Source organism: Podarcis erhardii (assembly GCF_964252035.2).
Source record: "Podarcis erhardii genome assembly, chromosome: 3".
In the NCBI taxonomy this organism is placed as follows: Eukaryota; Metazoa; Chordata; class Lepidosauria; order Squamata; family Lacertidae; genus Podarcis; species Podarcis erhardii.
In genome coordinates this window covers 62744229-62771763 of record NC_138507.1, presented here as the reverse complement: position 1 = coordinate 62771763, position 27535 = coordinate 62744229, and the positions used below count along the sequence as shown (strand labels likewise).

The 27535-nt window shown below is 43.0% G+C and overlaps 1 protein-coding gene across 1 annotated transcript; it reads right to left on the bottom strand.

The window, feature by feature from the left end:
- Nucleotides 1-788: 788 nt before the first annotated feature.
- HECA (hdc homolog, cell cycle regulator) lies at nucleotides 789-27292 on the bottom strand. The gene is made up of 4 exons (XM_081855333.1): nucleotides 26657-27292; nucleotides 11696-12736; nucleotides 7355-7509; nucleotides 789-6397 (listed from the first exon to the last, which is right to left on the bottom strand). Exons 1-4 carry the CDS (start codon nucleotides 26889-26891, stop codon nucleotides 6233-6235), a joined length of 1596 nt encoding a protein of 531 aa, XP_081711459.1. The 5' UTR covers nucleotides 26892-27292; the 3' UTR covers nucleotides 789-6232.
- Between the last annotated feature and the right edge of the window lie 243 nt (nucleotides 27293-27535).

Genomic DNA, 27535 nt, shown 5'->3' with positions numbered 1-27535 from the left:
TACTTGCCCTCTCTCACCCTGAAGTAACTCACAGAGTTGTTGTGAGGACAAAATGGATCAGCCCTGTGTATGCTTCCTCAGCCCCTTGAAGGAAGAGTGCAAAACAAATATGAAAATAAAATTTTAAAAAGCAAGCAGCGATTGTGACACATTATCAAGGGCTAGTGCACAACATGGTGAATCTGTAATTATTATTACTGTTGTTTCATTATTTATACCCCACCCATCTGGCTGGGTTTCCCCAGCCACTCTGGGTGGCTTACAGCATATATAAAACATAGTAAAACATCAAACATTAAAAACTTCCCAATACAGGGCTGCCTTCAGATGTCTTCTAAAAGTTATGTACAGCTGTACATCAGGTTAAGAAATTAATTCATTCTGGACGTCTGTTCTTAACCTGAAACTGTTCTTAACCTGAGGTACCACTTTAGCGAATGGGGCCTTCTGCTGCCGCTGCGCAATTTCTGTTCTCATCCTGAAGCAAAGTTCTTAACCCGAGGTACTATTTCTGGGTTACCGGAGTCTGTAACCTGAAGCATCTGTAACCCGAGGTACCACTGTAGCTCTTTGTCTCCTTGACATCTGAAGGGAGGGTGTTCCACAGGGAGGGCACCACTAGCAAGAAGGCCCTCTGCTTGGTTCCCTGTAACTTCGCTTCTCACAGTAAGGAAACCAGCAGAAGACCCTCGGAGGAAGTCCGGGCTGAGCGATGGGGGTAGAGACGCTCCTTCAGGTATACTGGGCCAAGGTATAATGACACCACAATAATCATGAACACAATTCACTGCAATTTATTCTTTTATTACAGATAAATCACAACCAAAAAACTTAACACCACACAAAAATGGCATCATAACCAATTATTTTAAATTTCATCAACATTCATTTGCTATGTACATATTCTTTCCTCTGCAAAAGTGCAATCCAAAACTGTTGTTTTTTCCCCTTTTGGAAAAAAAAGGCTTTTTTGACAAACGTAGCGGGGCTGGCTTTGTAACCTCACAACTTTGTCCTTGAATACCTCGTACAATAAAATCAGAGAGAAATGAACATAAACTTGCGACATGTCTTCCCATCAACAGAACACACTGACAGAATCACATGTTGCCTCAAACCTTGCTCTCAGAAATCCACCCATTTCATGTGTTAGTTATTAACAGACGAAAGCCACAATCTGACACTGTCTTAGGTACACTTAACGGATTAGCAGGGTCTTATTTGATTGTTGCCACAGAATCATACTAGATGAAGTCAAGCTCTACACTTTAGGGCTCTACTGGTGCTAAACATCTTAGGACTGCATGTAGATTTGCTGCGCTTTTCCCTCATACCATTTTAAATGTACTTTTACAACAGGGATGGGGGCACCTGTTGCCCAAACCAAATTCCCATTAGTCCCAGTTTTGGCAGTGATCAGAGATCATGGCAGTGATCAGAGACTCCAACAATATCTGATTCCCAATGCCTTTTTTATAGCAATAGTAGGAACAAAACTTAGTTTATATCTGCAAGTGCCAAAAAAACCAAAATCCACCCATTTTCAACATGTTAAGAGGTGTGTGATATATGAAGCTTTCTGTCATGTTTCTGGCATAGCTTTATCATCGTGAGTGCCTCGGTAAATAAAAGCATCCTGATATATTGCGGAGAAACTATATGGGCATGGAATTTAGGGGTGTTTTCTCACTAAAACAAATAATGGATGAAAAATAGAGTTCCCAGATGCAATATAACCCAGGAGTTCCCAGAGAGGCCTTTGCTGCTCCTTCACCATGAAATGTCTTACCCCACAAGGCAGTTTGGCCGCACAGCGTGAGAATCATAGCAGAAGATTCACAGTAACTCTCAGCTTCTGAAGAAAGGACTGCTTACCAGGTACGGAACCGTGTGCATCTTCCTTGCAGGCTTCTTTTGCCAGATTACTGCTGCTTCCTATGTGAGGCTGGCCAGGCCAAAATAGAGCAGGTAAAGAGCCACTGCTTACCTGGCAGGCATTCCTCCCATCAGGATGTGTGAGCAGAGTGGCATGAGGAGGCAGGTGAGAAGTGATGCCATCATGCCTTGCACTCTGGCTGTAACCTGGAGAGCAGTCCAAGCACCTTCTGCAAACCACCAAGTTGGCCATCACTGCCTGGAAGTATTACATTATTAAGCAACAGAACAAGACAGCCAGGCCCATATTAACTCAAGGACAATTGCCTTAAAATATAGAATTTCATGGCTAAGCTGGTTTCAAAACAAAAATACTCTGTACTAAAATACAGTGTACAATTATGCACGCTGTTAATATAAAACTGCTTGCACCTTTTATATGCAACATGCTACTCACATTTGTTGCACATAAAGCCACTGATACTTTTTGCTGGCAAAATTTAATATCCTTTTTCGCACAACCCTCTTGGTTTAGCTCCTAACCTTTCATCTGATTAACACTGTATCCTTGCAATTTAAATCCTGCAAATACTGTTTTTTTAGATGGTGACACACACAGTAATGCAGTGGTATCTCAAAAGACACTGAAATTCCATCTTTGAGGGTCTCAAGTGCCACTTTCCAGTGCACACGGGAAGATGCATTTGAACAGGGACTGTTACGTTTTCGTCAGTGCAATCGAAGTGTCCGTAAGAAAGCCACTGATTTAAAACAACAAGGAGTTAAAAACCTTGCCTAGCCTTGGATGGGCTTGACCCATAAATTTTTCCTCCTCCTTAAAAGGCAAATTAAATCTGGTAGTCTATGAGCTGCTTTACCACTTTCTGGTCTGGAACATTAAAACTTAGCCTGAATCTCCCTTGTCATGGTCATCTGTAGTTTCAGATACCAAGTCCTACCACTCATGTGCCACCATTACCTTAAACTCTAGGAATCAGCAACTTGAGAATACAATCTGGCTCCCCATGGAGTGCCACTTGGTAATATAGGTGCGTGGGAGGCCTAGGAGCTATGGCAACAGGGCCTCCTGGCAGTTCCTGTTGAGGAAGCAGGGGAAGTGGAGGTCTGGCACACCCTCTGTCCCCTCCTCACAAGGGCCGTTCTGTGAAGCTACTTACTGAGCACAGCCTTCTGTGTACAAACTGCAGAACAGTTTGCAGTGGTGTGGGCTTAAGCATGCATATAAAACATGCACATTAAGTGTGAGCTCAGGGCCTCTGTGAGCGGCACACAGATTTCTTGAGGGCAACCTAATCAAAAATGCAAATTTGGAAGGAGCTTCAGGCCTCAAATAGTGAGGCATACAATGACAGAACTGCCACCATTCTTCCTTCAGATGCAGAACACTCAGTGCCACATGATTTGAAATCCATGCAAAATGCCTAGCTGTATGCAGTATACAAACTGGAAGATAAAATCTGAAAATGCTTATATCCAGTTCAGCTGAAAACAAACAAAAGCTTAATTGCAGCTGACCTGCCTTGATTGCAGTTGTTCTGACCTCTTGATTAACTAAGAAAAATATATATGAAAGTGAGTATTTTGGGAAGTGAGAATTCTAAGTAGCATTATTTTGATCCAAAGACTACATCAGCTGTTCAAGCAGTCAGAGCTGTTGCAAGGACTGGACATTTTAATATTAAGCAGAAGCCTTAGTTTACGAGGCAGCGTACTGTGTGTTATATATTCGCTTTATTAGGTTTTTGCATTCTTTTGAGACTGTGTGACTCATTTTAAATCCATACTTGCCTTAAGTACAATGGAGGAGTCACATCTTTGCAAAACTATATTTTGCCAAGCTACACAGTGTCTATTATGCAGTAGGAAGTTTGGGCTGATTAGATCCACTTAAATTTCATGGAGCTTAAGTGTGTATTCTCATGCACTGAGGTTGTGTCAATGACTTAGGATCAACCTTATATTGATGAACTGTGATTCGCTCTTCCCATGTCATTTTCTGCACCTAAAAACAGGGGGTAGATCTGATCAGAGCTGCAGTGTACAAGGGGGATGGCTAATCCCACTCCATCCAAATAAAACACCCAGGCAACAATGTAGTGGCCTATGTGTTCCACCAGCTACAAGGACATTTCTGCTAATTTACAGAAAGTAATTTAAGTTACTTCTCTTAGTAAATTATTTTATGAATAATAGTCCCATAAAGTTTTCAAGCAGATCACCCATTTTCAATATCTGTTCCAAAAAACAAAATACTCCAGACTATCATAATTTAAAAGATAACATATTCCCTCCTTTAAAAACCAAACATCTTGCACAAAATCATAAGGAGCCTATGATAAGAATTAAAATACAAACATCATGTGAATTTTTTGTTCAAAAATCTCACTGGTTTTGATTCTGAATCTACTGGGAATGCAAAAAACAATCAGTTCATTAATTTCACTTTGGATTCCTCAACCCAACGCTAAATTACAGGTTTTACAAGTTACCGGTAAGTAAAAATGCCATTTCAAAATAGGTATCCAAAAGTAGAAGTCAACTGGTTTAAAATAAGGTAGCATCTACCTTCATATTTTAGCACCACCTAGATCATGGCCAGGGTAAACAAACAAGCAAAAAAACAAAACAAACAAACAAACAAACAAAGAAAGAAAGAAAGAAAGAAAGAAAGAAAGAAAGAAAGAAAGAAAGAAAGAAAGAATTTAATTCCATGCACCCAAGGGGTCTTCAGGCCACTACTACATGACAAAGTGCTGCAGTTTGTTATATGGCACAAAGACCTGTTAAAACAGAAGCCCATTCTGTGATCCAAAGATGCTCTTCGGAACCTTTAGCCTGCCATTCCAAGGCATCCCAGCTGATTCCACAATTCCCATTTACACATGAGCCTACACACAATCTTAGGGCATGCTTACACCAATACTAGTTATTTTTTAAAATGGGATGTTTGGACAAACCCTGTACTACTGGTGCATACCAGCTTGGCTCGAGTGAAGGGTTATGTTCTTTAAAATGTAGTATTTCATTTAGTTTATCTACCCTACAGGAAAATTCAAGCATCCGAGTGGACCACTTTAAGCAACACAATCCATTTGGTGTGTACCTCATTTCCTACATTTGTGCAGTAAGAGACAAAAGGGTCAAACCAACTGATGCACGGAACCTCTTAATAACAGGTTTTGCACTGAGCTCAATAATTCTTCTGAGAACCGCAAGAATTTTTTTTAATGCTTTCAAAGAAGCTGAACTAATGCAACTAATTAAGATCTCAGTGTTTGTTTTGGTAGAAGCAACTTCCCTGACTACTAGAATTACAATGTTAGCGGAAACAGTATGATCTGTCAGTGAGAGTAGCTCCAATTATCAAATATATACTCCAGGAAGACACTATGCAAAAATAAGGGGGGGGTGTTTTTTTGTTTTAAACAGTGCATTTTCTGACATAGCATTACATTCATTTGTCAACGTTTTAAGTTCACCTCATCAGACAGAACCTCAAAGTATATGAGCTAGCACTATTTATACTATCAAGACAAGATCTTGCTCCCAGGGATGACGATGGCAAATTCAGCAGGGAACAACATGGGAGTTTCTCTTACGAAAGAGGAAAACACTGGGATCTCATCCAGCCTGACCACCAACCTCATGCAGACACAGCAAATGCACAGAGTGGATCTAAGGGTAAGATGTGAGCCTTTGTGGTTTAACCCACGGAGAGATTATGCCAACTTGAGACCCTTCAGAATGCCTCTTTCTCTTCTCAGTGGCCCACACATCATACTGGGATGTGGAGTGCATGGGGCCAGGGCAGAAGTAACGACCAAGAGCTCCTTAGCTAGGAGGTCCTATCACCCTGTTCCATAGATAATATTCCATCCATCTGTAAGGACAGTCATAGGATTTTCCATCCACTTCTTTGAGCCATTTATGAAGATCCTCCCCCTTCCCTCCAAATCTACACGTACAAGAAAAGAAATCTATTTGGAACCAGTCGCTGGTTTCCATAACTTCTCTCCATGTCTTGAAGTTACTCTGCCCTAATTAGAAGAGAGTGGTGTGTCCCCCCCCCTTGCTTAGATGAGTGCGGAGAGCGAGAGACAATCTGTTGCCCCATCCCTTGCCTTCAACTGAGATCATGGCAAGAGGACCACGGTTTTGATGACACATATCTACATTAGGAACACATGTACACAATCACACAAAGCTGCTGCACTTTCTTTCAGTTAGAAAAAAAATAAGCCCCCTCCCCTCCCCCTCACAGAACAGATCTTATAAAAGATATGTAAAATAAAGGAACAATACTCATAAAATAGCTATTACTATGGCAAAGCTTTTGTCAATAAGCCTCCAGAACTTTAAACGACGAAAATGGCTTCACAAAATGGTAGTCCAAGTTTCCGCAGTGTGGGCACTGCTGAACATTGCTGTATTCAGAGAAATACTGCATTCCAATACGTACATCTATAACAGGTTTCCCACAGTGTTTACAGTTCAGTCGAGCCTGGAAGAGGGTGTGGGGTGTGGGGAGACAGGGAGACAAAACAAGAGATGTCTCAAAAATCATTTACTCGCATGCGATTCAGCCAGGAACTTGATACGGATTCTCACTTAATTCTTTGCACTCGGGCAGACATGAGTGCCCCAGTAAGTGTGAATAGACTTCTGCTTCTGCAACTGACTTCTGCTTGCACAACAGAACTTCCTCCTCCTTTCCTCTCCCCTGCAGCCCCCAGCACACCCTCAAACTCTGCTCCAGGGGGTGCGGGGACCCTCCAGGGCAGGTTTGGGGAGGGGCGCAGGGGAAAAAGAGGAAAAAGAAGTTCTGTTGTGCAAGCAGAAATCTGTGCAAGCAGTGCTGGATGCAGCCCAGAAACACCGAAAGAGAAACTGTGTCAGGATTTGTTTTGCGGGGGTTTTCCAACAAGTTACACACTGCTTTCTACATATGCCCACCTTTCGTACTTGAAAGGCTGTGCATATATTTTGTTTTCAGGTACATGTGCCGAAATACAAAGAAATAAAGTAAGAATCAGTCCGGAGTACAAAGAAATAAAGTAAGAATAAGTCCTGAGTAGGGAGGGATTGGAAGTGCCTTTTTGTGTATTCTGTCTTGGTCTCTGACCTTCTTGTTACCAAGATAATAAATCTATGGGCCCTTTTCAAGCATTCAGCTGTATAAAAAGGAACAAGGCAAGGAGGAGGGACCACTGATGGAACAGACTCTGCCTCTCCCTCATCAGAAGGCTTACAGGAAATCCCCATGCATAACATATATATAGTGGTTCCTTGCATCTTTTCTGATTATTGCCGCCCTCCCCTCTCCCCCACCCCCGAGGCATTTTATCTAGATAAACTGAATGGAAATCTCAACTGTCCTACTTTACCGATCAGAAATCTAACTCTTCTTCTGTTCTGCCTAGTTAAAGATAAGATAGAAACTGTAATTCTGTATACTAACCTGACAACAGGGAGACGCTGCTAGAATATCATACGTGTACATGGTTCCCAGTTGATGCCAGCTTCCATCCCACCGGGACTTGCACTTTATGCAGATAATTTTGTGAACTCCTTCTAAACAGTCTACACAAACAGCATAGAGGTGCATGAGCCTTCCTGTAAAGAGGAAAACAAAGATTTGGTACTCTGAAAGACATTATTGGTAAGGAAATGCATTCTGAAAATGTTAGGTATGTTCCTGGGTACAATAAACGAAAAAGGGGAAGTTCCATTTTCCAGACATTTCCAGCTACCGCTCCCCAAGTACTTTGGAACTGCAATAGCGAAGTATTTCATCCATCCATGGTTAGTTTGGCCATTTTATAGGGGCAGATCTTAGGAAATTTTTGAGAGAGACCGAGAAAGATCCCATCTTCTACTTGTAAGAGACGTACGCTGTGTGTGTACAAATGAGAATGTGGTGGCACCCTGAACTCTAGAATGTACTATCTTTTTTTTCTTTTTTTCTTTTTTGCTGTTTTTAATATTGTATTGTGGATTTTATACTTTTGTGATCACTTCCCTGAAGCTCATTTTTGTGCCATATATAATATCTAAAAAAATATAATGCAAAACTGCCCTTTTTAACTGTGTATGTTATACAACAGGTATGTTACACAACAGGTTTACCAAATTTCAGGTCTGTGCTCTGGAAGTACCTTAATAATTTCTGGAAATTGTACCTAGATGCATGTGTCTACTTAGATGTATCTACTGAGGTACTGCAATAATTATATACATATAAAATTACTGGGAAATACCCAGCTTTTGGCACACATAAAGGAACCCCTCTGTGCTCCCATTTGGCATGTTAAATAAGGGGCACATGAAATCTCACATGCTACTCTTCCAAAAACATAAGCATAACATGAAATGTTATTCTCACATCCCACTTTTTATTCTAGAATATTAACGACAGCCACTGAAGTTAACAAGGGAAATGTAGTATCTTTGGCTATAGGGGGGCCACTTCAAGAGGTTGAGAATTGTTAAAGTGTGGATGGGAGAGAAACTAGGTTGTATAGTAATAAAACTTTGCAAGATTATAAATGGCCTGTAAAGGCAGAGAGAGAAATGATTTTCTGTTTTGAAACAGTGGAGCTCATCCTGTAAAGAAGGCAGGAAGTTAACATAATCAACAGTAACTTGCAGAATAGGTGGAATTCATCATTGTGTACCGTGGTGGCTATTAGCATACAAGAAAGTTAAAAGTTTATTGCAGAGTTTTAAAAGTGTCCAGTCATGGTAGCCCACAGAGGAATTGATATAGCCAGGCAGGTTTACCTCTGATACCAGCAGCTCTAGACTAGAAACAGGGAATAGATGTGCCTCTGAAGTAGCCTCCAATTCCATGATGGCTGGCCACTGGCCATGCTGGCTGGGGCTAACAGGATCCAACCGTAACTGGCAGGCCACAGATGCCTCAGCCCTACTCTAAACAAACAGGGGGTGTCTACCCTGAGCATGTCCTCAGTCTGAGCTTCCTAAGGCCCTCTGGTTGGACCTGCTGAAGACAGGATGCTTGCCTAAATGTAGCTTTGCCATGATTTAGCATGGCTATTCTGATCTGATTATGCAATATATACGTTGAGAATTTCCATGACTGGCATAATTTGGTAGGTCAGTTGCCTTTCTGTCTTACACAAATTTCACCAAGTGAAGAAAATAACAGAACGGATTTGGGAGAAGAGGGAGGGGACGTTGCATGGCAAAAGTGGAACGCCTTCTGTGAACAAAATGATTTCCTTGGCTAAAACCCATTGAGTGCATCCAAAGCTTGAAACCTACATATAAGCCTTTTACACAGTGGACTATAAACTATTCAAAGAGTAGCTCACACTCTGACTGTTAGTAAGCAACAGTCTTAAAACACTGGCCAGAATGTACCGGTGAATTAAAAAAAAAAAAAAAAAAGAGGAGATTTTTCAAAATATTCTCATGAACTGGGCTTTGTAGGATTGTAGTTCTCAACCTGCCGGTTCCTCTACAGCCAATCCCACCAGCAGCAGCCACTTCCTTGCTTTGCTATTAATCGGCAATTCCTGACTTCACTACCACTGTGGATTGTTCAGCAGAGGTTACTCTCTAAAAACAGTAATTTGAATGTTCAGATCTAAACATTTAATATTAGAATATTAATTTATGATTAAACATTTAAAAAATGCAAGCACTGAAGTTGTCTAAAATTAACTCTGCAGAAAATATGTTTAGCATTTATGCTACAAAAGTAAATCATGTAGATCAACAGCACTAAGAACCAACAAGTGAGCATGGTGTAGTACAGGCTTCCTCAACCTCGGCCCTCCAGATTTTTTGGCCTACAACTCCCATGATCCCTAGCTAGCAGGACCAGTGGTCAGGGATGGTGGGAATTGTAGTCTCAAAACATCTGGAGGGCTGAGATTGAGGAAGTCGGGTGTAGTAGCTAGCATGTATGCCAGACTATGATCTAAGAGACCAGAGTCTGAATTCCCACTCAAGCATCAAATGCATTGCATGACCTTTGACCTTTCTTCACACATCGATCCAAACCATAGTTGTACATGGACATGATGCACCCTCCCCTTGTTCTCCTCCTCCCGCGTGGCCAGGAAGAGGACTTCTGTGGAGATTAGCTTTCATTTGAAGGAAGAGCAGCTCCTCTTGTAGTACAAACCAGGAATCCTGACTTACTAGAAACTTTAGTAAGTTTTGAAACAAGCCAAATTCAATCCATGGATTATTAAGCTGGCTTTTTTAGCTAACCAAACTTTTAAAACTAATTATGTTCATCACCTTGAGCCCCTTGAAGAACAAAATCATGGAAGATAGATGTAATTTCTTCCAAGCTGCTATTGCTGCTGCTGCCACTACTACTATTATTAATTTATTATTATTATTATTATTATTATTATTATTATTATTATTATTATTATTATTATTATTATTATTTAGCTGCCATGAACATCTGCCAAGTTAGGTTAGTATGAATTAATGAAATAAAGGTCCTACACAGATGTCCTGGTTGGGCAGAACAGAGAATCATATAAGCCCTTAGAGAAGAGAAGTATTCAGGAAACGCAAAAAGTATCCCACTGACCAAAAAGTATGCCATTTCTCCATACCACAAAGTCACTGCTTTAACTCAGTTCCAGGAAATAAAAGAAAAGCTCAGACCACAAGAAATGAATCAATCTGTACATGGGCTGGGTGTGTAAATATAGAGAAGATTCCAATGTGAAAGCAGGAAATGTGAAAGCAGGAAAGTGGTCTATACAATTCTACCCAATTCAGAATACCCAGGTTACTCAAACCCTATCTTCCTTCTGGAGGCTGCCAGTGTGCCCCACCACTCTGGCCACTCCAGACTGGTCCAATTCACAAACTATTTTGCAATCCTCTAAACCAGGATTGGAAACATGCTGCAAGAGTAATCCTTGTGAGCAGATTTCATGACATACGAAGTGGGTGAACTATGGTTAACACACAACTTCAAACTATGATCTGAAGTAGTTTTCAAACTCTGGTTTGAACACTGCCCAATGTAGATACAGGGAACCAGAGTCACAATGAACTAAAAACCACAACCTCTACCTTCCTCCTCTCTATAAACATGTAGTTGGAATATTCTCTGAACATTCATATATCCATCATGTCATACAACTTCATTCTTCTTCTCCTGTCCCTAACCATGTCATTTTTCACTTCTTTTGCAGGGACATTCCACCCCACCCCCAGCAACTCTTCTACCCATATCACTTCATCCGTGGCAGAGATCCACATGTTTGTGAGAGTAAATAAAAGTCTGTAATTGAGGGCTGAGGCCTAACAGTAGGCAGAGAAAGAGCAAAGCAACCCATATTCCTTTCACATATTAGCCCGACTCAGGTGTTAAGAGAAATCGGAGAATATGGCACATGAAAAGGCCACTGTCACAACACTAGATCCACTTTCTTTCCACCCCTGTAATCCCTGTTGTCCTCAACTGTATGAAGCAGAGGAGCCTCTTAAGGAGAAAACCCATGTGATGTTGAATCTTGAAGCCCCTCTCTGTAACAAGGACTTTCACAAGTAGAAGCAGCTTGCCCACTTCAGACTTGTAACTAGCATGGACTGACGGAGATAGAGGTGGATCTAACATCTTCATCCCCGTGTTCCCACTCCTGTGTTAATATTCCTCCATTTCTCTTACACCTAAACAAGTATAGAGCTTCTCTGCAGTTAAACACAGTTCCATGGTAAGGTATAGTTCTGCCAGAAAACGCAGCACAGTAAATGAGATATAAATTTCAAAGTTTTCGTTAAGAAACGAAGCAACCCATACCTTGAAGGTGACAGGGAACATCATATTCAATTTCATCATGTCTTGATGGGCTAAGAAACAAGGTTCCATCCACCAAAGGAAACTGTTCAAATACTGGCAATGCCCTGTGGCACAATGCACAGTTGACAACATTTCGGTGACTGGCACTGAGCGCTGCAAGAATGAATTTCCGTAGATCTTCTCCTTGACCAACCTGGGCATCATCTTCCATCCGAACATGGAAAGTGTTCAATTTATGCCGGGGGATGTGAGCAAGAAGTTCTGATAGGTCAAGCCTCCTCAAAAACTGGACAGGGGCATCAAAATGTCCCGACCTGTGTGCTTGTAGCCCAGATGCCCCATAATCGAAGTGGGCATTCCGGAACATGCCGCTATTGGCCATGTTCTTCCTGTGAGGTTCTAGATGAATGGCATTCTTCAGAAATTCTCCTAAGTATCGTGAAGAACGAGGCCCACTGAAATGTGTGGGGGCAAGGACAGAGTAGCCGGCGGGAGGGGACTGGCCTGGAGAACCACAGGGAGAACGGACTGGGTAGCTACTGCTAGCAGTGCCTTTCTCTTGAGAGTTCTGCCGATCCATCGAATGCCGCCGCTGGATATCGTGGTTTAAACCTTTCTGCGGTTTGTTGGCAGGTCTGCACTTCTTAACATCTTCCGAGGACTCCGAGGTTGACCTCCCAGTGCTCTTTTCGGACACAGACTTCTTCTTCTTCTCGTCTTGCATCCGTTTTACTTGGTACCAATCGGTGTCTTTCTTTAAGTGGCCTTGTCCACACCGGCAAGAGCAAAAACGAAAGGCGAGATCATATCCCTTCTTGGTCCACATGTTTTGTCGACACTGCTTCTCATTCCAACTCCTTGCTCTCCCGATGCAATTGAACTGGGCCAGAATGCTGCTCTCCCATTCATAAAAACACTGAAGATGCATCCAAGTGCTGTAGGGACAATGTTCATTGTTGCATACCACTTTCTGGTAGTCGTCTTTTTCGAGGTCAACAGGCCGTCCAAAGCTGCATATCAGTGGGGTAGCACAAGCAGCTTCTGCAGGACAAAGAACAGATAAATGTATCAATTGTATTGTATGCAATCAGTATCTGCCATTGTTATTCAAAGGGTTCAAGAACAAGTTATCCTGAGACAATCCCGGGCTTCTGGTACACAAATGAAGCTGCATGAACACACTGGTACTATTCTACAAACTGAGGAATGTGTAATGGAGGGATCCATATCGTTTCAAGGAAGGGAGATATTAAGCCACTTAACATATTTTTCTGTGTATAAGACAATGCTTTTTGCTTAAAAAAAAAAGAAGGCAAAAATTGGGTGTCGTCTTAGACACAGATAGTGAATGCAGGGGGGGGGTGATTAATGGCTGCAGCAAGCAGGCGATCGGCAGCAGCAATTGGGTGAGTGATTGGTGGATGCGGCAAGACCTGCTGGCGATTGGCTTTGGCTGTGGCAATTGGGAAGGCGATTGGCAGCTATGGCAAAGGTGGGCAAACAATTGGCGGCTGCGGCTAGGTGTACGATCGGCAGTGGCTGTGGCAAGCATTCAACAGTGGGGGGCAGGCGGGTGAGCAATTGGCGGAAGTGACCCCCCCCCAAAAAAAGCTAAACAACTTAATTTCTTAATTTTGGGTTTAAAAAAATAGGGGTCATCTTATACATGGGGGCGTCTTATACATGGAAAAATACAGTATGTTTTGCTGTCAACAGTGACTAAGTGAAAATTCCTCCAGAAGACACCAGGAATGTCTTGTTTAAGATACCAGGTTCAACAATTATTTATTTTACTTAGGGTGTTTATACAACCCACTCCATAACAAAATTCTCAATGTGACTCACAACGTTAAGTAACATTATCAATTGCAACACCTTGTTCATTGAATTAGTAACAAAATAATTTAACAAGTTCTATGTTGCATTGCTGCCTAAACATAATGCATCCTTTATAAAAGGACCCACAGCTCATTATTTCCAGATCGGCCTTCATCCTAAATGTTTTTATTTTAGAGCCCAAAATTAATCAGAAACAAAATTAAACTCTGATTGCTATCTTCTCCAAACTGTGCATGTCATAAACAACTTACTCAATCAAGCCATATGGGTTAAATCCACCTTTTAAAAAATTGTGCCTACGACTAAGCAAAGACAAGCCTAAGAGGGAGAAGATGTTTTCAAGCTCTACAATACTAAAAACTTGTGCATTCCAATGTCTGAATTTCCCATGGCCTTTAATACACTTGATGAACTTCAACCAGCTGTTCTAATAAAACACAGATTTCCAACAGTAAAAGTCTTTGCAATTTCACTTTCAGAAATTAGACCTCCTGGTGTGAAGAAAATTGTACCTTAGGAAGACTAAGAGGTATGAGGAAATAATTTGAGTTAAATATCTTGCATAAAAACATAAGGTGGCTAGCTAAGGTTCTACCAATTCTTCCAGACCGAGACCATAAAATCCATTAGCACCCAAGTAAAAGAAGTGCTCAGAGAGGAAACACCCCTTTTTATACAGTTCTTGAAACTAGTGAACCATTGCAAAGTTGGCAATTAAAGAAATCCAAATCAATTAAATTTGCATATGGCTCAAACCTAGTTTTGCATAGGTGCCCCAGAAGATATATTCTTTCCTATGCGAGATAAAAAGAGGAAATGCCTCTTCTAAGATTATCCCTATAACTTGCAATTTTAGAAGCATTTGTATACAAAAAGGGGTTTTTTTTAATTTAAAAAAACCAGCATTTCCTGATTAGTTACATACTATAAGTTAAATTAAATGGCTCAAACATTCAAGTCATTTAAAGCGATCCATTTGATATAATTAATTAATTAATCTCATACCTACTAGGAAGGCACAGCAGATCATATACAGTGGTACCTCGGGTTACATACGCTTCAGGTTACATACGCTTCAGGTTACAGACTCCACTAACCCAGAAATATTACCTCGGGTTAAGAACTTTGCTTCAGGATAAGAACAGAAATCGTGCTCCGGCGGCATGGCAGCAGCAGGAGGCCACATTAGCTAAAGTGGTGCTTCAGGTTAAGAACAGTTTCAGGTTAAGAACGGACCTCCAGAACGAGGTACCACTGTATTATTTTGTAAACTTTTTACAAATGCATTTCTATACATGTTACATTTAGTTCAATGGAACTCCCAGGTTGAGTACGTATACTATTCGATAAAGACTAGGCACACCCACTTTTGCACCATGGGCCTCGGCACACTGACCATGGGTTAATGCGGAACGCATCCCAGAAAAGGTTAGCTACCCCTAATGGACTACTAACATGAGTTTGACCAAACTGCAGGAGGCAGGAGTGCCTGGCGTACTTTGGTCCATGGGGTCACAAAGAGTCAGACACGACTAAACAACTAAACAACAACAACAACAAACCCCTAATGGATCAGACTGCCATGTTCTGAACCCCGTAAGCTGTCCTCATCTCAACTTGAAACAAAAGCAAGTAACTACATTTGCTCACATTCATTCTTTACTCACATTCCTTTTTGCCTCTCCTGTTCCTCTTCTCTCATAGTTTGTTTTCTATGCATCTGTGACTGAGAGATACATACGTGTAATTTGTGATAGAGAGTCGGGAGAGATTTGTGGTGTTTATGTTGGATGGAAACAGAGCAAGTTAAAGAATACAGTGGTACCTCAGGTTAAGAACTTAATTCGTTCTGGAGGTCCGTTCTTAACTCGAAACTCTTCTTAACCTGAGGTACCACTTTAGCTTATGCGGCCTCCCACTACCACCGCGCTGCTACTGCGCGATTTCTGTTCTCATCCTGAAGCAAAGTTCTTAACCCGAGGTACTATTTCTGGGTTAGCGGAGTCTGTAACCTGAAGCACCTGTAACCCGAGGTACCACTGTACATCTATTTAGGACAATATATATACTGGGGAGAGAATATCAAACCGAAGAATAAAGCAGGGGGGAGAAGGAAATAATCATGGGCCACCTTTGGAAAACTCAGCTTCATAATGAAAAATGAAAATGTCTCCTCAGATCTGAAAGCTATGCACACATTCATTGCGTGTATATTACCCCTAGTGTGTTATGGAGCAGAGAACTGGACCATGACACAAAGAAACATGAAAAGGTTAAGAGCAATGAAACATGCCCTGGAATGAGCAATGTTAGGCACATCATTAAAATAAAGAAAAACTAATAATTGGACCCAACAAAGATAAAAAGTTACAGAGCAAGTGGGAAAGACTGCAAAGTTGAAACGGTCACATGCAGGGCATGCAGCAAGAGAAAGCTCAGGTTGATGGAGCAAAAGCAGTGCTGGTGTGGAAACCCTACAATATTAACAGACCATGGGGACGGAAATATACTACTAAAACTAACAGCAGGGTTTGTGTGGATGCAGCAAGCAAACAACAGAGAGAACTGGAAACAACTTGAAGAGGTGTATACCCAAATATACAGGTGAGATGCTGTAGAAGATGTTTGATGGAGGGAAGGATATATATGTTTTCTGTGTGCATATGAAACAAAGGGGTGTAGTCTAATGCAGTCAGATGTAGTTGGGCAAAGAGGGAGTGTGTTTGTTTGTTTGAGAGAGAGAGGAAGAAGAGGTTTATGTGCATGGGCAGGAAGAGAGGAAGACATGTACCTGAGGAAATAGAGACATATTTGTGTGGTTGTGTGTATCTGAAATTGCTTGGTGTGAGAGAGAGACATATACACAGAGAGATGCATGTGTGACTGCATGTGCATGCAAGAGTGTGGGGTGTGGCTGCCTCGTACATTTTCCCTGGTGGAGGGAAGGCTGCCTTTGCTATTCGACAACAGCATCATTGTGTGTGCAAAATCAGTATCCTTTCATCTCCACAATCGGGACCAGCAGGACACAGCTGACTTCCCATGGAGTCCCTATGAAGTAGGGCTGGGGGAGCAGTGATTGTACTGTAATCTCACTAATTTATTCCTATGCCACCCCCACCCCCATGGTTTTAATAAAATATTGTCTATAAGGTGTTGAACACTGTTATTTTATTATGTGTATTTTTTAAAAAAATATTTTATTTTTAATCGTTCATAACAAATTCAGTAGAAAAGGGAAGAAGGGGCTTGGAAAAGGGATGGAAGAGGCGTTTTTAATTTTATCAAGATACAAGTAGTCCTAAGGTACAAAATACATGCAACATCAAAATTACATATGCAGATTTTTGTTGAAAAGTTGTATTTCAAAAAGAAGCCACATTAGCAACTGGCCACTCCGGAATCTGTTAAAACCACTGAAAACTGCCTAGCATGCAAATAAACATAAGCCATGAACTATGAAATCTGATTAAAACATGAAGCCAAATAAGTTTAAAATGCTACTAGTGTAGAACTCCAAGCTGCCAGATTCATGTTTAAATCAAGACCTCAGTCACTATGCACTATGCACTATGAACTAGGAGTTCACCTCCTAGGTAAACAATTTTAGCCTGCCTAGGACCACATTTAAACTGTTCTTCAGTGATATTTTAAAAGGTATTCACTTTAAACCATTTCTCACTCCAGATTCAGCACCAAACCCAAGTACATGTGCTGTTCAGAAAAAATCAACACCGAGGCAAAACAAAAAGGTAAAGGTAAATGATCCCTGGGTGGTTAAGTCAAATGTGACTATGGGGTTGCGGCACTCATCTCACTTTCAGGCTGAGGAAACCGGCATTTGTCTGCAGACAGCTTTCCGGGTCATGTGGCCAGCATGACTAAACCGCTTCTGGCACAATGGGACACCATGACGGAAACCAGAGTGCACAGAAACACCGTTTACCTTCCCACCGCAGCGGTACCTATTTATCTACTTGCACTGGTGTGCTTTCGAACTGCTAGATTGGCAGGAGCTGGGACAGAGCAATGGGAGCTCACCCCATCGCAGGGATTTGAACCGCCGACCTTCTGATCGGTAAGCCCAAAAGACTCAGTGGTTTACCTTTACCTCACCACATTCTAAATTGTATAGACCGCTAGAGGGGTCTATAATCCCCATTTATCATACCTGGTGGCAAAGGGACTATGACATAATTTGCCTGTAAGAAGGGAAACAGATTCTGATAAGTCATGTTTCTTGCATCTATGCATATTATTAACACTCAGTATGAGGATACACTTCCTTCTAGTGTGTGGAATGGTGGGAGACTCTGTTCAAGACTATGTTTTGGACATTAACCACTGGGAACACAATAAGGTCATAGTTTCTTTACACATAGCCCTGACATCTGATCTACTTAAAAAACTGCCAAGTACCGGGGTGGAATGGGGCCAGAAAACTACACAGAGGTGTGTTCTTACAAAATTATGAAGAAAGCCTAATATGTATCTGTAGCATCCTGTAAGAAAGGTGAATAGAGATTGATTTTACATGTCAACTATGCAGTAGCAATACAAGAGGCTAGATGATGATGTAAGTCAAGCAATCTTCTTACAAGAGTTATTCCGAAAGGATTTGTAGATAATATGAAGTGATATTCAACAGAAAAAATAGCTTTAGATTGGCATATATGTTGGAAGCAATTTTGTAACATGGAATTCAGAAAACATGCAGCTCTCTGAAGACAAGAAAGCAGTGAGCTCTGGAATTTAACATTATACTATTCTTGTCTTGAACTCCTGCTTCCCAAATCTATCTCAGAACTTCCAAAATAGGTGATCTGAAGATTGAAGTAAATATTCTAAGAATTCTCTTTACCACCTTTGTTCATAAAAAACCAAGTCTTACACAAAGCAACACTCCACATACCTGAATGATCAGATATAGCTTGCAAAAAGGTAGCAGTTGCCCATCTAGCATAAGGGGAGGGAGATTATTAGACAGTATAAAAAGTGTGTGTGTTCGAGTGTGCAGGTAAGAACATTGCTGTTTTCACTTCACTTGGTACCTTTAATGTTAGATATTTTAAACTGTTGTCATCTGCCCTTTGTGGTGTTAGGTTTATACTGTATGACTCAATAAATTAGACTTAGTCGAAACTGCCATCTTCCCAAAGAATGCTGCTGTTCCCAAACCACAGCAGCTGCCTGATCAGATTCTTGCTTATCTCTTACCACCAGCTACTGCTTCTAAAGTAGTTTGTAATCGTTCAAAGATAAGTAATAGAATTGTGCCCAAATGTCTTGCTAAAACTTTAATCAGAATGTTAAAAAAGCACACCACATTTGGGGAGTTTTTTCAGGAATTGTGTCAAAAGGACAGCAGAAATATTAGTTCTGTGATCCATGATTGTGACCTGAATAGGAAGCCTTGCCTCTCTGTAAATGGACTTGATCTGCTCTTAGTGCAGTAAGCAGCCAAGTCTGAATGGATGCACAGGATTGTAGCATCATCACATCCAGTGATCTGATTAGGTGGGATCACATGAGGAGAGTGAAACGGGGGTAGCTACTGAGGCAGCAAAAGGCTGATAAACTGCAAATACCAACCCAGTCATGGAGGCTAAAGGTAAAAACGATAGATTTTCAGGGTCTCCCAAATCACTACTTTTGAGATTAGAAATGAGAAACATTCAGCTCAGCTTTTATAACCACAACAGCAATTACATCTTTGTACAACAGCTATGAGGTGAAATATAGTACGTACACGAGCTCTTAAAAGAGACATAGTAAAAGGAGCAGATAAGTACAGGCCTAATTAGGTAACACATACCGTACATTACAACTTGCAACGGTGGAGCTTTTAGTAACTATAAAGTGACAAGCAAGTTTTTAAATGTTGCATTAGCCAAATCCCCTTCAATCAGATCACTCAAAAAACTCAAAACAGGTTAGTGCTTGCACAGGAGCTCTAAAAGCAATCAAGCTTCTATAGAAAGAAGGATGAATGCAAATGTATTCCATTTACAACAGTAAAAAGAAAACAGTTCTAAATGGGGTATATTCAGGTTCAACCAAGTACTGCTGTCAATGACAAGTATTTGGTTCACCCACGTGCCTCTTTCATTTTTCAGGTAGAAATCAAACCCTCTCTTCTCCAGGCCAGGGGTAGGGAACCCTTTTTGATCCTGAAGGTCAGATTCTATTGTCGCCATCAATCCAAGAGAAGGAGGCCAGTGGTAGGTGGGGTCCAAAAGTTGGTTGAGACCAAAGTTTGCCACACAGATGAACCATAGGCAGACACTCGCACATCTGCACGCAACCTCACACACACCCCATCAGCAAAATCTCCAAATGGGCAATGCAGTTGAGGAGGGTTAATCTATTATTATTATTATTATTATTATTATTATTATTACATTTATATCCAGCCTTTCCTCCAAAGAGCTCAAGATATACACTTTCCCCCTTTACATTTTATTAACAAGAAAGTCCCACTGCCAAGAATGGAACAGATCCCAATTTCCAGCTTTTGATTTGGACCAAGCACTTCTTAGATGCCCACACAAGCTTTGCTACCAGCGCTGCTTTATCTCTGATCTTCAACTCAGATCCACATTAACTTCCTGCTGCCCTCTCCTCTAAGATAGTGACCCAATGATAGCTGTATCTTGAGCAGGAAATGGTTCCAAGTCTTTCCACCTTGCAAACAGGCAAGCATGTGCACTTGTACACACGCACCCATAATTAACCCATACTGCTTCTTAGCATCCCAGCCAGAGCATGAACTGCAACAGGGAATTTTGGTGCATCCTTAGCACGTTCCTTACTGCCCATATATTGAGAGAGAAGGATTAAAAGCTGCATGAGATTCTTCTCTCTAAGTGACAAGGTACAGTGGATGGATTCAACAAGCTGGCATATACTCAACTCAAACACCACCTCAGCTTGAACCTTCTCGTGTATGAACAAGCAAACCATGATTTAGAATTGCTCTGTGCTTTCATTTTCTGCTGCTGGCTCACCACTCAACTTTGAAAGTTCATTTCCATCCCCATTGTACAACAGCCTCTGGAGGCAATTCTGGGAAGTACTGTATAATGAATACAACATTTTTTCAGTCACTTACAGGAACGGAACAAAAGATACTGTTTCATACATCGCAGAAATCAGCCCACGTATGGCCCAATGTCTAAGCAATCACGGCCAACCCTCCATGGCTGCCCAGCTGTTAATCATATGACATCATATGACATCAGGGGGCTCCAATCCCAAGCAAACCAAAGCAGCTTGCATTCAGCACCCAATTTAACAGTACCAAAGGCAAACCACGCTTGCTAAGGAACAATCAAGAGTGAGAGCCCCACACTTGCAGAGGGACAATTAGGAGCCTTCACTCCGAATTGAAGCAGCAATAGGCAACCTTTCGTCTGTTGATGGCTGCCTTTCTTCAGGAGTAGTATGTTGGGGACCACATGCTGCGGGCAGGACGAAAGCCAGCAGTGGGTGAACCAGAACCAAAAGTGAATCAGGTCACCCCATCTCTTTCTACTCCTTAAAGCCCAGCAGGCTGCTGAGGAAGCAACCAGGAGATCTGATCTGAGTGCTTGTAGAAGACTTTTGAAATTGGGTCAAAGGCTGCATGTTTTCCACCCTTGCTCAAAAGCAGAGAAACAGTAACAATAATTAAGTCAGAGAACTGTAAGATAGCACCGAATGGCATTTCAGGACAACCTTGAATGCAGCCTATATAAGGCAAACCTTGCAGGTCTGGGGTTGTTTTGTTGACTAGCTGAACAAACAAACCGTACTTGTCAGGGATTTGTAACATTTTGCAATGCTGATTAATATCAGCTAAAAATGGCAGCTTCTGTACAACTATGAAGAAATAAAGCAAGTCTCTGCTAGCATTCATTCCAAATTGGTCTAAGACATTGGTTCAACACACTGGTAGAGCCCTCTCATGTGCCTATACCACCCCTGAAAAACATCAAAACCTCCATTCATGTGGAAATTAAGGTGGCATGCTACCTTTATACATACAGAAGCTTATAAAGTGATGTGGGGTGTTTTCAAACACCCAGTACCTGAATACTGAGCTGGTAGAAAGCCTTGAGAAGACAGTATTACGTGCTAAAAGTTGCGTGTTTGAATTAGCTCTCAGCCAGTAGAATAGGTGTAAGAACAAATCGTAATTTCATAACAAAAGGAGTCCAACTACTCTACAATTTCACGTTTCTTTTAGTAGGGGCTACTTAAGGGCTTTTTAAAAAAAAGGCAAGGGCTGCAACTGAGTGATGGAGCATCTGTTTTGCAGGCAGAAGGTCCCAGATTCAGTTCTCGGCCTCTCCAGGTAGGGCTTGGAAAGATCCCTGTCCAAAATTCTAGACAGCCACTGCCAGTTAATGAAGAGAACATTGAAGCTTGATGGATCACTGGTCTGACTTAGTATAAGGCAGTTGCGTATATACCTAGGTATGATATATATGGCAGGACATGGGCTATGTGACCCTCTAGATAAGGATTCCTCAACCTTAGCCCTCCAGATGTTTTTGGCCTACAACTCCCATGATCCCTAGCTAGCAGGACCAGTGGTCAGGGATGATGGGAATTGTAGCCTCAACACATCTGGAAGACCGAGGCTGAGGAAGCCTGCTCTAGATATAGTCAGACACCAACTCCCATCAACCCCAGCCAGCATAACCAGTGAGCAAGGGTGATGGAAGTTGTAGTCCAGGAACATCTGGACTTCCTCATCCCTCACATACGGACAATCCATAAAGTCATTATTTTTTAAAAAAGAAATCTACCCAACATGTATATTTTAAAAAGAGATTCAACTCCAGTCGAGAGGGTTTTAGCAAAAGAAGTTGACAACACAATATACTTCTACAGCAGCCATGAACATTTCATAAAGATCTAAAAGCTTAAGACAACAGCAGTGACAGGTTATAGAAAACGGGTTGTGCAGAAGTATGAGATGCTGGTTGCATTTGTATGTAACAATGAACCAGAGGTAACTATCTTTTTTTGGCTCGAGGGCCACACTGAGGATTGTCAACACTCCAAGTGTGATATGCCAGCCATGGCCATGGCCAAAGCAGCCCAAACACTCAATCACGCTTGTTCATACATATACACACATACACACACAGTCACTCATGTACACACACATGTGCATGCACGTCCTCATGACACACACAAACACTAAGGCAGGCAGGCAGGCAGGCAACACTGTTGTTCCTCCCCATTAGTTTAACCTCTCCTCCCAGCTTACTGTTGCATTAGGAAGAAAGCCCTCCATTTACTCTTTCCTTCTTCTTTTCCCTCTGGTGCAACATCATTGCAAGATATTACAGCTCAGTAAACAGAAAAGAGAGCCAATTTTTGGAGGGGTAGCAGGTCACTGGCCAGATATTATCCATGGGCTTGCCACCCCTGTGAAAAACCAAGAATCTTGGCTTTTAAAAACCTTACTGGACTTGAGTTGCAGGCTAATGCATGCAGCACAATTGCTCCCACTTCCCTTCTTTTGAATGAGTGGGTAAACAAACCAGGAAGGGTATAATTTAGTGTTACATCCAAACCTGGGATCCAAGTTTGTTTCTCCCTAACAAGCTGGAGGGGGGGGGGACCAGCCTTGCACCAAGGTTTGTTGTTGGCTTACAAATCTTGGGTTGTTAATGGAAAACAAACCATGATTCTTTTTCCTGAAAGAGGAAAGTGGGAGCATAGACTGCATATTAAGTATGGTTTATTAAGCCAAGGTTCTTGATTTATCATTATGTACAAACATGTACCTTCTCTTTTATAACTTAACAAGTTAATGGCTCATAAAACAGGGACCAAAGCTCATTGCAAACCTATTCTAAACAGCAATCTTTTGTTAAGTGTAATACAGTATAGTACACATTACAATTAAGCCTGCTGTAGTGTATAGTAACTTTGGCTCAGTTTGTTGCTGAGAAGACCACTAAGGCAAATGCAGGGCTAGTTCACACAGTATGCTCACCACTTGATGGTGGTAAACAATCGTTATAATGTGCACGTGTGAATGACCGATCAGTGATCACACACAACAGGTAGAACTTCCATATAATCCAAGACACCATGATTTCTCTTTTAAATAGCATCAGTGAACACATTCATTTGTGAGTTACCAAGTGTTCTGTACTCCACTGATATGCATGTCTGGATTCCCCCATAGTCTCATTAATCTTAGCAGATCTGAATACCCACAAGTGCTTTAACAATGCAAAAAATATTCAAGGTGAGTGAACATGATGTAGCGAGGAATACAATGCCAGGCAGAGGTTAACAGTTTCTTTGACCTCAGGACTCAGCTTAAAATATATCAGGGCCTGATGGGTTCCAGAAAATTTGCATTCACCTGCTTCTAATCTTCCATCAGATACTTATTCTCATACTGCACTGTACACTTAACTCTGAAATTCTTACCTGCAAATTTGAGCCAGTTGTTGAAAAACTTAATAGGAGATTTTTCTACACCATGATAGGAGAAATCTGCACACATGTTTTTATTTACTTTTTTATAGGAGTCCAAACCACAATCAATTTTTTAAAACACTGTAACTTTAGGAAATGCTTTCTGATTCATGGTGGGTGGGTGGGTGTTTCTGTTTGCTCTTTCTTGAAACTTTCTGTGCCATTTAAACATTTCAAATTTATCTAAGCCACTACAACAGACAGCAAGCCTTGTAGAATCTGAACACTGGAATTGTCAGGAACCCAGTAGCATACAGCAAGATCACACCAGTGTTTTGATGACTACCAGGGAGCCTCTGGGCCATGTCCCAATATAATTTTGCTACAAAAACTGTAAAAAAAGAAATCAGAAAAGAAATCCTATTAACATGAGAGCTAATACTATTGTAGGATATAGATGCTCCACAACAAACTAAGTACTGTTTGAAAAACAAATGGATTTGTGCACCAAGTAGTGCAATAGATAGGGGGTGGAGGATGGGGGAAAGGACCACAGTATCCCCCTAATTTTTAGAAGCTTCAATAGTGTACAAGTTGCAAAGGGAGCAAATCCCACTCCTGCTCCTCTCATGCTCGCCCACTCACCCACTCTCTCTACACACTCTTTTTGAAACATGCCAGCTTGAGGAAGAGGAGCCAAAGTCTGGGAACATATCCTTATTGAGATGCAAAAATAGCCATCCTTACACACATGCACTATCAAACCTCATCCAAATCTGTCCTATATTTAGCACAAACTATCGGATTGCTATATTTCATCACTAGCAGGCATTGTGCCAAAAGCTACTCCTGGTGGCTGCAAATTTTCTGATTTTGTTTTGCCGGAAAGGGCACTAATAATAACTGGAGACAGCAGTTATTGTGCAGGCAGGAGAAGCAAAGCACAAATTCTTCCTATTTCCTTCAAACTCCTAGTGATCTATTCAACACTGGTCCAGCTCAGAGAAGACCCACTGAAATGCAGTTAATTATGTCCATTGATTTCAGTGGCTCTACTCTAAATAAAACTAAATAAAAACCAGCATTGAATACCAACCCTATTCTTAATGTTTAAAGCATGCAAATAACCATGTGTAGGTGCAGAAGTTTTACATCGCTAATTTCCAAACTTTTATTCATGGGTCCAATAGTTCTGTTTCTATGGGTCCAATAGTTCTGTTTCTACACACACCCTTGGACCAAAGCAATCCAAGCACCCACCAGTACCTTTCCAAAGAAGAAAATTCACCTACAAAATAGGCATCCCATTCCACTCAAACCTGAAGGACTCACAATGCAATATTATTATGGGCACAACCATTCCCACCCCCCTCCACCCAGGACCTACAGGGAAGGGTCAGGGAGAAGAGAAAGCAATAGTTCCTGTTCATTACAGATGGTGGTAGGTAAGTATAGAGAGATCAATGGCACAGTGGCAGCTGGGCCACACATCAGTCCTGCTGCATATATAGGAGTTATTCAATCAATCTCTTGTTCCCAGCAATTCAAACCATGGTACAATGAGGTCAGCTGGCCAAAAAGGCTCAGCAACCTGGCTAAAGCTTGAGGATCAACACCAATTGCTCAGAATCGAGGGCATGTTCAAAGTGGTCAGCTAGTATGCACATTTGATAATCATGGACAGCATCTTTATTTATACAAAAATTTCTACGCTGCCCTATTAATACAAATAATTTCTATTCTGCCCTTCTAATGCTTATTCAGCATTCACTGTCCAACCTAATTACTCGGCACCTAATATATTTAATAACAGTAAGGGGAGCGCTGCACGGCATGCAGATGAGTGGGGTCTCAGGTAACAGATCCTGATGGGCAGGGACGCCCATAATGAGAGAGTCAGGACTAAACGTATGGACACGGGACTATCTACCGACCAGTCTTATAAACAAACAGCACCCCAGCATTTGCACATTTCTTTCAACAGAACCAAACGATTCCGGCTGTGTTAAAACAAAGGCCAGCTGCCGAAGACTGCAGGCCTCAGAAGCGGGGTGCGCACGTGTGCAGCATGCTAGTAGATGTTAGGCCACTTCCCCGCATCTCCCGACTTCACACACACACAGCCTTGCACGAGGATGACTCAAATCCATTCATGGTGAGTCCGGCACCTCAGGCCGAGCAGTGTCTCAATATGCCACACCGGGCATGGGAGCCGAAAAGGCAGGCCACCCTACTTTCGGTTCCAAGCGTCAATCGCAAGCTTTTGAAAATAAAGAGGGGTGGAAGGTGGCCGAGATAGGGACCCTGGCAATTAAGGGAGGGAGGCAGGCTCTCCCAGTGCACGCTTCGGAGCCATGTGCATTTGCAAGCGAGGCGAGCGCGGGCAGGCAGGCCGCGCACGCACTGGCGGCCGCCCTCGGAGCACGGCCCGCGCTTTCCTTTCGCTCGCCCCCCCCCCCGGTCTTTCTTTCTTTCTTTTCGAAACAGCCTCGGACTGCTGCGCCATCGAAGGCCCGGGCAGCTTCGCAACTACTAGGGCGCCGCCAGTCAGAGTCCGCCCGCCCTGCCCATCCGCAGGAGCAGGAAGGAAGCGAGCGAGATGGTGCGCGCAAGAGGGAGAGCGAGAGAGTGGGAGAAGTTGCGCGGCCGCCCTCGCCGCCTGCCGCCCCCCTCTCGGCCTCCCCGGGTGCCTACCGTTCTTGGAGTCTCCCGGCGCCGAGCCCGCGGCGGCCGCCGCTCCTCCCGAGCCTCCGGCGCTGCCCGCGGCCGCCGCCGGCCCGCTGGCTCCCCCCGCCGCCACCACGGCGGCCAGCGCTGCTCCTCCGCCCGCCGCCCCCGCCGCCGCCGCCAGGGCTCCATTTTCCTGCTCGTCCCCGCTGCTGTTGGCGCGCTTGTTCTTCTTGCCCTTGCTACTCTTCTGGTTCGGCATCGCCGAGGGAGGAGGAGGAGGAGGAGGAGGAGGAGCGGGTCGCGGCAGCGGGAAGCTAGAGAAGGCGGAGAAGGCGGCGGTGGCGGAGGCGGCGGCGGCTGCCTCTCTCGCTGCTGTTGCTGCTGCTGCTCGGCTGCTGGGCTCCGCCACCGACCGCGGCTTATTGCAGCTCCATTGTCAGGCGGAGGAGCAAAGGCGCCCTCCCGCGCGCTCTCCACGGCCCCGCCGCATGCACACCCACCCCAGCCGCCGGGCCGCGGGAAGACGCGCGAGCGAGGGAGCGAGCGGGAAAGGCGTGTCTCGCTTGTTTTGATTCTGCTGCTCCCCCGCCTGCTCCGCGGCGCTCCTTTCCCCGCCCGCCGCTGCCTCCTCTTTCTCCTCCTCCTCCTCCTGCTTCTCTCTCGCCTGCCCGGCCTTGGTGACAGGGGAAAGCAAAGAGCAAGTGAAAGGGGAGGGAGGGAGGGAGGCACGGAGGAAGGCGCGGCTCAGAGGCCGGGCTTAGCGGCAGCGGGGAGGCGCTTCGGCTTTCCCCACTCCCCTCCAAAGCCCGGAGCTGACTTGAGGGTTGTGCCCGCTGCCCGCGGGGAAAGGGGTTCCTCCAGCTGCGCGGCCGGATCCGTCCCTCGAGTCGGGACGCCAAGGTC